At 43.6% G+C, this 13,176-nt stretch overlaps 1 protein-coding gene across 5 annotated transcripts in view; it reads left to right on the top strand.

The window, feature by feature from the left end:
• The window catches only part of PFKM (phosphofructokinase, muscle), a 135,717-nt gene extending 122,830 nt beyond the window's left edge, over nucleotides 1-12,887 (top strand). For all 5 annotated transcript variants that reach the window (XM_077297866.1, XM_077297871.1, XM_077297867.1 and 2 more), the window contains 9 exons: nucleotides 249-319; nucleotides 3,438-3,525; nucleotides 4,237-4,389; nucleotides 6,247-6,411; nucleotides 6,938-6,999; nucleotides 7,425-7,536; nucleotides 10,177-10,276; nucleotides 10,361-10,466; nucleotides 11,847-12,887. In XM_077297866.1, the coding sequence (XP_077153981.1) occupies nucleotides 249-319; nucleotides 3,438-3,525; nucleotides 4,237-4,389; nucleotides 6,247-6,411; nucleotides 6,938-6,999; nucleotides 7,425-7,536; nucleotides 10,177-10,276; nucleotides 10,361-10,466; nucleotides 11,847-11,991 (1,002 nt within the window). In that variant the 3' untranslated portion in view covers nucleotides 11,992-12,887. The remainder of the gene's footprint in view (nucleotides 1-248; nucleotides 320-3,437; nucleotides 3,526-4,236; nucleotides 4,390-6,246; nucleotides 6,412-6,937; nucleotides 7,000-7,424; nucleotides 7,537-10,176; nucleotides 10,277-10,360; nucleotides 10,467-11,846) is intronic.
• Nucleotides 12,888-13,176: the final 289 nt, after the last annotated feature.

Below are 13,176 nucleotides of genomic sequence, written 5' to 3'. Positions count from 1 at the left end.
AGACAGACGGACTTAACTATGCGATCTGAACTCTGTGTATGAAAAGCGAGCCCTGTAAAGTTGTTTCATAGAAGTAGTATATTGCTGATGCGCTCAGTGGGGCCCTATGTTTTCCACTTCTAATCAGTCATCTTTTGATGTTGTGAAATCAATGTTTTTCCCAGAAATAAACACCAGCTGATAGTTACATTTTTTTATTACATTTTGGGGAGTAAATTCTTCTATTATCATCATTTTTATATAACTAGATTGAAGAAATTGGATGGGGAGGGGTTGGCGGATGGACAGGACAAGGCGGTTCACGACTTGGAACGAAAAGGTAACTTTTTCATTCTTCATTTTATGTAGGTGTCAGGGGTCTTGAACCCCACAATTATTTGAGCATTTAAGATGATAGCGGGATTTGTTAGCGTTTCTGGCATTGGTAAGGCCATGTTCACATTTCTGTTTTCATAGTCCATTTGTCTTAACTATTTTAGGAACAGACAAACGAAAATGTCCAAAAAGGATCGGTTACATAACTGATAGAAACAGACACAGAGGGACCCCACTGTTAATTCCCACTGAATTCCATTATGTGTCTTCGTTTAGAACAGAAGAAAAAGCAGATCAAGTATTTTTTTTTTTAATTCTAAAACTGACACATAAATTTACACAGACAGACCTTCCAATAATCAGTGGGGCAAATCTGTTCACTTTGGCATCTGTTATGTGATGGATAATTTTTGGACATTAGTTCCATTTGTTGTATTTGGTGCGAATCAAATCACACGACCCAGTCCATTGGCCATGTCTGTAATTAGTGGTTACGGGTTAGGAGCCCTGAGCACCACCTTTTACCTTCCAGCATCCACGGCTCCTCTTTTGATTAGTTGTCCTGGTGTGATGTCACATATGTGTTACGCCGCAACGATGACAACATGCCAGGCAAGTTAATCAAAAGGAGCCGTGGATGCTGGCAGGTAGAAGGCAGTTTCTGGGCTTCTGTCCAGCAGTCACAGATTACTGAACTGGCAGATGGACCGTGTCCTGCCGTTTGTCTATCCCTAAAATGAAATGTCTGGACAGAGGTGTGAACAGAGCCTAAAGGTACCGTCACATTAAGCGACGCTGCAGCGATATCGACAACGATGCCGATCGCTGCAGCGTCGCTGTTTGGTCGCTGGAGAGCTGTCACACAGACCGCTCTCCAGCGACCAACGATGCCGAAGTCCCCTGGTTACCAGTGTAAATGTAAAAAAAAAAAAAAACACTACATACTTACATTCCGGTGCCTGTCGCGTCCGCTTCCCTGCACTGTGTGAGCGCCGGCCCTAATAAAGCACAGCGGTGACGTCACCGCTGTGCTTTGCCTTACGGCGGGCACTGACACAGTCAGTGCAGGAAGCTCTGAGCAGCAGCGCGGACGCCGGGGGACGTGACAGACATCAGAGGGTGAGTATGTACTGTTTTTTTTTTTACTTTTACAATGGTAGCCAGGGTAAATATCGGGTTACTAAGCGCGGCCCTGCGCTTAGTAACCCGATATTTACCCTGGTTACCATTGTAAAACATTGCTGGCATCGTTGCTTTTGCTGTCAAACACAATGATACACGCCGATCTGACGACCAAATAAAGTTCTGGACTTTCAGCAACGACCAGCGATATCACAGCAGGATCCAGATCGCTGCTGCGTGTCAAACACAACGATATCGCTATCCAGGACGCTGCAACGTCACGGATCGCTATCGTTATCGTTGTAAAGTCGCTAAGTGTGAAGGTACCTTAAGACTCCCAACAGAAGTACATAATATAAAATAATTTCTATCAGACTTTACAGCATAATTTATTAGAATATTCTAAATATTCATTGTTTAGCTAATAATGTCAGTCAGCCACATTTTTTTATCTGCCAGGCTGTGATGTGATGATGGATGGGTGTCACTATAGTTGGAGCCATGTCTGCATTTTATAATGATCTAAGCGTTGTCTTTACTTCTTAGGCTACGTTCACATTTGCGTTGTGCGGTGCAGCGTCGGCGACGCAACGCACAACGCAAATGTAAACGCATGCACAAAGCAGCGTTTTGTGACGCATGCGTCCGCTTTTGCATGGTTTTTGGCGCAGAAAAAACTGCATCATACAGCGTCCTCTGCGCCCTGACGCATGCACCACAGTGACGCATGCGTCACAAAACGCAAGTGCAACGCATGTCCATGCGCCCCCATGTTAAATATAGGGGCGCATGACGCATGTGCAGCGCCCCAGAGTCCTGGTCGTTGCAGTACTGACGCTCCGCCGCTAAGGGGGGTGATGGTACGTCTGATGGCACTGAAGGAGTTCACCTGACCAGGTATCACAGTCACACATTACACTTCACACTCCGGCCTCCAGGGGGAGCAAAGGGTGCTATGTATTAGACCACTCCTCACAATCTGGTAAAACTGGGGGTCAGATAGGAAGTTAGACAGAAGCTGACTGGGTTGGAACCAGGCAACAACCTGTGGCAGAGGGTGTTGCAGGGGAAGATTCAGGGGGGTCCCTGTCAGGGGTGGGATCCTGACAGAGGCCTAGCGAACAGGAAAGAACGTTAAGGAACCGCGCCTGCACTACATTGCGGCGGTATCTCAAGAAAGGACAAGAAGCGAGGTTTATTGTGGAGAGTGAGAAACGAGATCAAAGCAAAAAGGAGATAACACCAGTAGGAGTCGTGCTGTAAGATCGAGGCAACATCCTACTGAGGCGCGTAGCCGGTGGCCGGAACGCCGAGGAAGTATTGGGCTCCAAGCATCACTTCAAACCAACGGCAGGACAGTTAATTATAGGTTGGCTGTCTCATCTAAATCACCTAAGCAGACATAGGGGGCAACTGTGGGAGAGCGGCGTCACTAGGGTCCCGGAAGAACTCCAGGCCTACCCGTCATACGGGTGCGTCCTAGCCATATCATCTGGGGGACAGAGAAGAACATCAGAATCAGTTGTGAGGGAACATCAGAAACAGACACAACAGTTGTGAGGACTATCCTGTGGTGCTCAGCAGGGAAGTACTACAACACACAGGCGCTAGAAGGTAGGCACTGATTTCCACCTGTGAAGGGAACTCTAGAGGTGCCATTGGACCGGCCGGTCTCAGACAGCCCTGTTAACAGTACTCTGGATTGAGGATCCTGAAGCCTTCAGTAAAGAGGTAAAGAGACTGCAACCCTGTGTCCTCATTATTTACCGCGATCTGCACCACGCACCACCACCTACACCCTTTCATTGGACGCCCCTTAGCAGGGTCATGGACCGGGCCTAGCCACTGTGACAGCCCCAAGACTGAGACAGAGAAGCCCGGTACCGAGTACCCCGCGGCCCTGCGTCTGGGGGCGCTCCACATGCGTCGCTGCAGCTGCGCCTGACGCAACGCTAATGTGAACGTAGCCTTAATTAATACCTTTTCTGCTTATTTCATAGGGTGCTGCCTAAAAAATATCTCGAAGAAATTAGTGCCAATATAAGTAACTTCAACATACATGGACTGATCGTTATTGGGGGTTTTGAGGTATTTTTTATCTTTGTATTGGAGTAAGTAATTATCTATTAGAGATGAGCGAATAAATTTGCAGGACCTGGGTCCCGCAGTCAGGTCAATATTCTGTAGCACCTGGACAGGAGCCCTGCAAAACCTCCTCCTACCTTCCTGAACCCGCGGCTTCACCATTGATTAGCTGGACTGACGTTGTGCCAGGCTGGCTAATCAAAAGAGGAGTCGGAGATGCCGTGTGTAGGGGTCATGTCCATCGTCCATTGATCTGACAACTTGACCACGGTGCAGCAAATCTATTTGTTCATCTCGACTATCCCTCTTTGCCTTGTATGTAACATTCGTTTCTTGCAATGGCCGCTGCAGGTAAGATGTATTGCTACTTGCTTCCTTTCCTGGTGATTGCTGGGCTAGCTTATTTCCTTTATCTCAGTAGTGTGTTGTCATGTTAAAATAAAAACTTTGACCTACAATATCAATTAGGGATTTACTAATCATAATAATAGCAAACACTAAGAACAGAAGTAAAAGTGTAAATGTGTGATTACCTCTGGCACTGTTGTATTAGACTTCCGGTTTTGCCTGAATTTGCTCAGAATCCACAACCTGTATTTGGCTGCAGAAAAGCTTTCAGACTTTTCATCCAGCAGATGTGGGAACCATATTTTATTTTACAAATGCCTGCACATGTTCACATACGTCTTTGTTATGAAAGCGTGTTTCCTGCAGGCCTTCACAGGCTCCCTGGAGCTGATGGAAGGACGTTCCAAGTATGAAGAGTTGTGTATACCTCTAGTTGTCATCCCAGCCACTGTGTCCAACAATGTACCTGGATCAGACTTCAGCGTTGGGGCCGATACTGCCCTCAACACTATTACTACAGTAAGTATTAGTCACCTTGTGATGCCCTGTTTTACATAACATCTGCATAACAGCTGCCCTAGCCTCTTGGCCCTCTCAGATATGCATTAGTTGGTGTGGATGTCCTGTAATGAGGGCACATCTTTCTGTTCCTTGCAGCTTGATATGCTGGAAAAAGTAAGATGTTCATCCCAGAGCAACCAGATAGCTGGAATCACTAATAGGAGAACAGATCATTTCTAATGCACCACAAAGTCTTATGGTGGTGAAGAAAACTCTAGTGGTATTGTGTAAACCCACAGCACCTCTAGTGTGAGTTGACATGTTTGCATCTTCAGTTACAGATTAAGTTTTCATGTAATCATCAATTTCAATCAAGCCCACAAACTACAGTGGCCTGGCCAGCCATCTAATGTGCATAGTGGGGGTCTTGGTATCGGTGGAATGAGGTGACATGTAACAACTGTCTATAAAAGTCTTTGGAGGGCTTGAAGCAGTGAGAAATAGGGTGAAAGGGAGAATCCCTATACTGCTGATTTCGTGTCCTATTATATCCTAGTGTTGGATTTACAGCTACCCTGCTCACTACGACTATATTTTGTCCTCCTTGCTGCTGCTGCTGCTTTTTGGATATGTGCTACCTAGAGACACAAGGACATGAATCTCTCATGTCTGTGTGTACTATTTATGGGAGATATCATAGCAACTACCAGGTCTGGCATGTCAGAGTGAGGAAACTTATATGCAGTATTGACTGTTAGGATTGCCACTTCCAATAGGTGGCACTAGAGTTCTCGTCTTCTTCCTATCTGAAGAGGCAATTAATTTCCCAGAAGAGCATACATGGCGTATATAAGTCCCCTCAATCTAACATGCCAGGCTGGCTTGTCACTCTCCGCAAGGAGAAATGTTACCCCTTAGATCCTAGTCTTAAACCTCTCACCTAGCCAAATCAGATCTCATACTTTGCACTGTTGAGGGGCAACACCTCGAAACACTCTGTCTGCAAATTGAGATTCTGGTTTTGCTATTATCCTAAGTCATATGGCAAGACTCGTTAAAGGAGCGATATTTACTTTTAGGATTGCTACTTTCAAAAGGTGGCACTAGCGTTGTAGTGGTCCTCCTCTCTGAAGAGGCAATTAATTTTCCAGAGGAGCATGCATGGCGTATATAAGTCTCCTCACTCTGACATGACAGGCCTGGCTTGTCACTTTCCGCAAGGAGAAACATTGCTCCTTAGATTCCGAATACTTTGATGACATTTCATTGAGCTGGCTACTTTCTTATCTTAGGAACGTTGAGAAATGTCCATCTGTGACATGCAGGTTTAAAGGTTCATGTAAGGCTACTTTCACACTAGCGTCATGCACTGCACGTCGCAATGCATCGTTGTGGATAAAAAAACGCATCCTGCAAAGTTGCCCGCAGGATGCGTTTTTCTCCATAGACTTTTATTAGCGACACATTGCGACACGTCGCAACCGACGTGCGACGGTTGCGCCGTGTTTTGGCGCACCGCCGCCACAAAAAAAGTTACATGTAACATTTTTTTGTGCGTCGAGACCGCCATTTTCGACCGCGCATGCAGGCCGAAACCCCCCCCCCCCCCTCCCCGGACCTTGCAATGGGGCAGCGGAAGCGTTGTAAGACTGCTTCCACTGCCCACGTCGGGCATTTTTTGCACAGTATGCGTCGGTACGTCGGGCCGACGCAGCGCGACGTCCCCGTACCGACGCTAGTGTGAAAGCAGCCTAAATTACTTCTGAACTATATATAATGACGAAAAAAATAATGTATTTTTCAGTAACATTTGTACAGTGCCTGTCAGCATTCATGCACCATTTTCTTCTCTATATATACATTTCATATTTGTAGACTTGTGATCGGATCAAGCAGTCAGCTGCTGGGACAAAGAGGAGAGTATTCATCATTGAGACCATGGGAGGATACTGTGGATATCTAGCTACCATGTCCGGCTTTGCTGCGGGTGCAGACGCTGCTTACATTTATGAAGAGCCATTCTCTATACATGATTTACAGGTAATAAAAGGTCATTTGGGGATTTTAAAAACTTTCACATTTTGGTTCTTTGCCCTAAAACAGCTGGTTTGTTCATTGCTGAAGGCTTTCTAAGGTGTGTCAATCTCGAGTGCTCGGATTACTGTGACTACTACTGTCCTAGCTAAATATTGAAAGGCTTTTTCTTTTGGGATGACATCTGATATTACTAAACTGATGGGTGTCATCAGAAATAAACATAATTAACATTAATTGAAGAACATGTAAACTCCACAGCAAAGGTGTCCACATGAAAAATAACTGAAATAGTGAACAATGAATCATAGAAAAGCCGGATGGGGTACAGCTAGAGGCATATTTAAAAATGTAAGCTTATTCTCAAAACTAATATATACCACAGTATGCCCCGAATTTGTAATCTCTTCCAGTATCTTGGACTTAGTGGCGCCCATTCTCTGGCATGTTAGAATAGCTACAACAAACGCCAGTTGTGTGGTTGGTCAATGAAATAGACTTTATTCCTTTTTCTCCTCTTTTGTGATCACAGGCAAATGTTGAACATCTCACAGAAAAAATGAAGACTACAGTGAAAAGAGGTTTAGTTTTAAGGTATGAAACCCCTGAACAAATGTTATCAAATGCAGATGGATTTCTACCATGTTTAGGCTAGAAGATCCAATACGGGTTTTCATTGTTGCATCGTCTCCGCAAAAAATGCACAGGTTCTCAAAGAGGGCCTGTCACCAGGTCAAAATGGCCAGCCTTGGCTCTTACTTTATTCCTCCTGACTATTTAGATCTACTTGTATATAATTTCACCATACACTTCCAGAGATATGGCCATTTTGTTCCCTGCTAATGTTTATGGTCTTTACCAAGGAGGCGCTGCTTGCAGGGTAATAATGCAGATCCACCTGTAGACCCATCCCTGGAGAATCCAACACTCCCTTGGTTAAGATCATAGTAATTAGCACTAACGTATGTTTGGACTGCCAGATATGTTCTTTGCGAAATGAACTTTGTTTTTCATTTCAGGAATGAAAAGTGCAATGACAATTACAGCACCGATTTTGTATTCAATTTGTATTCGGAGGAAGGAAGAGGCATCTTTGACTGTAGGAAAAATGTTCTTGGTCACATGCAACAGGTACGGAGGCTGGAATGGATGGTCACCTAAGCAGTGAACACAGTAATGTGACTTATTACCAGCAGGTACAGGCCTATCAGACATTTACTGGGACAAGGGCACAGACTATGTGGAGTTTCCTATAAGATCCCACATATCATTAGGATACTCTAGGTGTTGGCTTTTGATTACTTTTCTTACTAAGAGCTTTTGGAGCCAAGAGATGGATTCTCATGGCAGAGGCACCAGCACTTGGGTAGTGGATATAACAGAGTGAGATGTAGTAATTGTGGTGAAGCCATCAACTGCTGTAACCCAGGATGCCGCTAGAGATGCCACCTTTATTGTTTCAGTGACGGGTAAAAACAGGATTAGGCAACTATGGAGAGGCAGAGAATTACTGAGGTATATTGATCTTCACAGCTACTTGGAGCAGATTAATGAGAGAACCATAGGGGGCATGCTGTGTACCGGTATTAGGGGCTTTGCAAAACGACACTGTTCATGGAGATAATACTTTTTCAAATAAATTTAGCACTGCAGACAATACTAGAGAATACAGTACTGATAAGTCACAGGCAAAATACAGTTATAATAACCTCAAGCGATTCTGATGGTTTTTCTATTTCTTCTACGTTTGGCCCAGACTGTCATGACACTTCTTTACACCATGACTCGTCTCTCCAGTTTGTTGTTCACAAGTCTATGGTTCCTCACTTTTCCACCATCCTCTTCACCTTCTCTCAGCAATCTTACCAATCCTGGTGCTGATACAATGTCATATTGCTGCCACTCAGTGCCTGAAATGCAGTACTACAAAGATAGTAGTGTCATAAGTATAGTTAAAAATGTTGTAATCTTTGTTTCCCTGCACAACTAAGTTACATGTGATCTGTGGTCATTAATCAGATGAGCGGAGATCAAAAAAAGAGATGGTTAGAAACAATTCCATTGGCTTATCAGCATGTGCTCAATGATTCAATGATGGATTCTCAGACAACACATGCTGACATGTTCACACATGATGTCTTATTCCAGAGAAATCCATGATTTTCTTACATGTAAATGAGCTGTTCATTGATTCCTATGGGAGACTTATTGGTATGTTGTGTGACGTGCAGAGGGGGAGGTGGTGAGCTGTGACCCTAACATATTGTGAATGGTGAATCCAGTATTATCTATACATAGGCATTATCTGTAATTGTCATTTTGTCTGTGGGAATTAAATCTTATCTCTGCAGGACAGAAAGTGTCAGCATTTTATAAGGCTCGGCGTGAAAACTGCAAGATCTCAGTGTTTCAGTGTCTTTTTTTGTAACCTAAACAGTAATAAGCAAAATTAGAAAATAAAAATCGCCAAAAATCTATATATATATATATAAAGCTGAATATATGTATGTGTGTATTTATCAAGCCACGCCCACTCCGCATAGCCACACTCCACATGAAGCCCATCCACACTGCCCACATTGTTAGTGCACATGGGCGGAGACACATTCACCTCGAAAGCCACCCTGCAAAACTCACCGTCTGCGACGTCCCAGCTGCTGTGAGCTACAATCAGGGCCGCTGCCTTCAGAGTATCAGTGCGTGGCATGCACAGGCCACATCTAGCTCTGCCGTGTCTAGAATGGAGTTGCTCCTGTGAGGCATGACATTATTGGAAAGGGAGGAGCCTCATGGATTAGACCGCTGTGCACGTGTGAGGAGAAAATGAGAGGAGTGAGGGGAAAATGAGAGGAGTGAGGGGGCAAATAGTGGAGTGTGGGCCAAATAGTGGCTTGTGTGCACGAGGGGCAAATAGTGGAGTGTGAGCGTGAGGGGCAAATAGTGGAGTGTGTGCGTGAGGGGCACATTGTGGAGGGTGTGCGCGAGGGGGACATAGTGGAGTGTTTGTGCGAGAGGCAAATAGTGGAATGTGTGCGCGAGGGTCAAATGAGAGAAGTGAGGTGCTGCTGCAGTATGAGGCTGTGTATAAGGCCACATTCATAAGTCAGTCCTTGAAGGTAGTAGGGATCGATTTGCAATCTCCATGCTTTTCTCATGGTCAACTTTATGTGACCTGCTGAAGAGTTGGAACTGCCAAAAATCTGTTCATCTTCGCACCGGAAGAAAAAAACAAAAATGTTGTTTATCAAAATGCTCTTGAATGAGTTGAAAATAAAATACTATCAATACTTGGGTAATCATGTAGTTAATTTGTGTTGCAAATCTGTAGTGTTGAATATATGATGTGAAATGTTTTTATGTGCAAATAATAATCATTATAATTTGGAACCACATTAAGTTACTAGGCCTGGGCAATGCCGGGCTCTTCAGCTACTTCTTAATAAATATAGAGAAACACAGAAAATATTGAACACAAAACTCCCAAATGCATATTGTGAGCAAACGAGGTCTGGCAGTAAATACGCCCAGCGACCCCGACCTCACCAAATCAGCTCAAGACAAACCATACCGAAAGGAGAAAGATTCAGAGCAATGATTTATAAAACAAACTTTAATTACCATAAATAGTACAAAGATATATTTTATATCACATATTACATTAATGACTGATTAAAAATGGGGTGACAGATTCCCTTTAAGATTTCATTCGTTCTGTACACAGAAGCCATAGTACTGCAATAGGTATGTAACACGAATTTTCCTTTCTTTCAGGGGGGCACCCCAACACCTTTTGATAGGAACTTTGGCACAAAAATGGGTGCAAAAGCTGTACTGTGGATGACCGGAAAGGTGAAGGAGTGCTCCAGACATGGTATGCCTCTCTTTGAGTTATATCTTGTCTTTTAACTCCCAATTCAGAAGACCTGCTCTTCTCACATCGCATCCTCTGTTGCAGGTCGTATATTCGCCAATACCGCTGACTCAGCCTGTTTGTTGGGAATGCGCAAGAGAAGTCTTGTTTTCCAGCCTCTGACGGAACTGAAGAATGAAACTGATTTTGAGTATGTTTATTCCACAAATTGTATTATTAAGCTGGACAATATTACATAGTTGTCACTTCTGGAAACATGTCATGGACACGCCAAGCTAAATGGATTTAGTTAGACTGTGTTCAGGGATAACTTTCATTGTAGGTGTCTAATATGCCCATAATCTCCTTACAACAGCCACATGTACCTGAGTGTGACTATGCTGATGTATATCCATATACCTTTGTTTCAGATTGTAGTAGACCTCAAAGGTCAACATTATTGTCTTCAAAAGCAAAATATATCTCTGTGAATGTCAAACGTGTAGCAGTATAGGCATACATTTCCGTACTTTTGGGGAATAAATTCATGATAGGTGCACGCCAAACACAATACCTGTATGTAGTGTCGCTGGGGTGGTGTAGCAGTAGTAGTTTGACTTTATACTTGGCTCCTGATAGACCCACTTAGTACAGTAAATCCACAAATGCTATCACAGAAAGGCTAAAAGGAAGAATATAAATGCAAATCTGTGTCTATCTACAAAAATAGGTCAAATAACAAATAAACTCTACTGAGAGAGAGGAGTAATTATGCCCAGTGGTATGGCTACTAGCAGAATGGGTGGACAACTTATATAGAAATAAATCAGGAATTCTGTTTCTGACCATGAAAGCAGGGCTGAGGAGTCGGTAAGCCAAACCTCCGACTCCTCAATTTCTGTGACTCCCGATTCCACAGCACTACCTCACTACTGAGCATGTACATAAAGTGCAGCACAGATTCATCTCAACTATGACTCCACAGCACAGCCTCCCTACTGAGCATGTACATAAGGTATAGCACAGATTCATCTCAACTACAACTCCACAGCACAGCCTCCCTACTGAGCATGTGCATAAAGTGCAGCACAGATTCATCTCTACTACGACTCCACAGCACAGCCTCCCTACTGAGCATGTACCTAAAGTGCATCACAGATTCATCTCAACTCCGACTCCACAACACTGCCTCACTACTGAGCATGTACATAAAGTGCAGCTCAGGTTCATCTCAACTATGACTCCACAGGACTGGTCACTACTGAGCATGTACATAAAGTGCAGCACAGATTCATCTCAGCTAAAAGCTCAGATCAGGAACAGAACAGACATTTATAAGACACTTCATAACTTTCCCTAATTCTTATAAGAATATTTACAGCACATCCTGCATTATACTACAGTACCCAATTTATTTTTATATTTTTGTAGCCTGAGTCGGTCCATTTTATTCCGACTTCGACTCCACCAAAATGGACATCAACTCCGACTCCACAGCCCTGATGCCAATTGTAGTTGGTATACTTTCCATCAAAGCAAAGCAATAAAATATTATTTTAAGTGTATTTATTTTATTTTTTTTTGTCTTCAGACATCGTCTTCCCAAGCAGCAGTGGTGGTTAAAACTTCGCCCCATCCTTAAAATCCTGGCTAAATACAACATCAACTTGGACACATCTGAGGCTGCACATTTGGAGCATATCACCAGGAAGAGATCTGGGGAGTCTCAAATCTAGTGTGGGAGAAGATGCAACTACACTACGGTGTCCTCCAAGCCTCTAGATTATGGGATTATGGCCAGAAGAAAAGTGTACCTGTTACCTGTACATGGTGGAGACAACATGTGGTTTTCACTATAAATAGGCTTGCCTATTATTACAGTGCTAGAAACTAGAAGAGTCATCCCTGTTTGTCTGGACACACACCATAGCTAGCTGTCGGCTTGTTTGGCTGACCATTATTCCTCTCGACCACCCACACACATGCATGCTTTGCAAAGGATGTGTGTTCTTAATAGGGGTGTAAGCTACTCCCAGACCCTTCCTCCCCTTACCTCTGCCATCGGCAAACCACCATACAGAAAACATGGTTAGCATCTGAGTTTGCTTAACACCATACACATTAGATGGATTCACTCGCCTGTCTGACTCGGCAGGTTTGGCCAACATTTATCGAATGTGTATGGCCAGCTGGCAAGAGATGCCTATTCTAATCATTTGTTTGGTGTCTCACCACAGTCACACAATAAGAAGCTCAAATAAAAAAATGTAATCTATCAGTCAGAAGCCATAAATAGATGGTGGCCACATAATTGTTCAGCAGACAGTGACCACTACATGGTGCCTCATTGCGTACCCAGGTCTACTAATCACAGTAAGCACCAAGGATGCCAGCAGGTAGGAGGAGGTTCACCCAGCTCTGGTCTGGCAGCCACAGTCTACCAACGTGGCCACTGGACTAAAGTTCTGCGACTATTTTTGCTCAACTTTAATACAAAGGATGTTATCTTTGCTTTTCTGGACATGAGACTAAGCCCTTAGACTTCTGACAGTCTGAAAAATTACGAGATATCAATGATCATCTTTAACCGCCCTGAATAGGAGTTTTCCCATTAAAAACTTGACAATGACCACCCCCACCGTGTGTAGTTTATAGATTTTAATGCTGTGCCTCATGTATTTAATATTATATTCATCATATTTATAGTATTTTTCTTCTCTGCATGAAAATGCATCTTCTCCGTAGAGGATATATTTAAAAAAATGTCTATAAGACACAAAGTTCTCTAAATATTACCCCTTTTTCTGTGAAAACAGCCTACCAGAGAAATTCACCAGTGTTGTCAATCACATGCAAATAACACATCTGTCTAAGCAACCATATGTGAGAATCCAATGGTAGATTCAAGTCACACGCAAGCA

The sequence above is a fragment of the Ranitomeya variabilis genome, chromosome 3 (assembly GCF_051348905.1).
Source record: "Ranitomeya variabilis isolate aRanVar5 chromosome 3, aRanVar5.hap1, whole genome shotgun sequence".
Classification (NCBI taxonomy): Eukaryota; Metazoa; Chordata; class Amphibia; order Anura; family Dendrobatidae; genus Ranitomeya; species Ranitomeya variabilis.
Note: the sequence above shows the minus strand (reverse complement) of the source record. Positions and strands in the feature narration are given on the sequence as shown.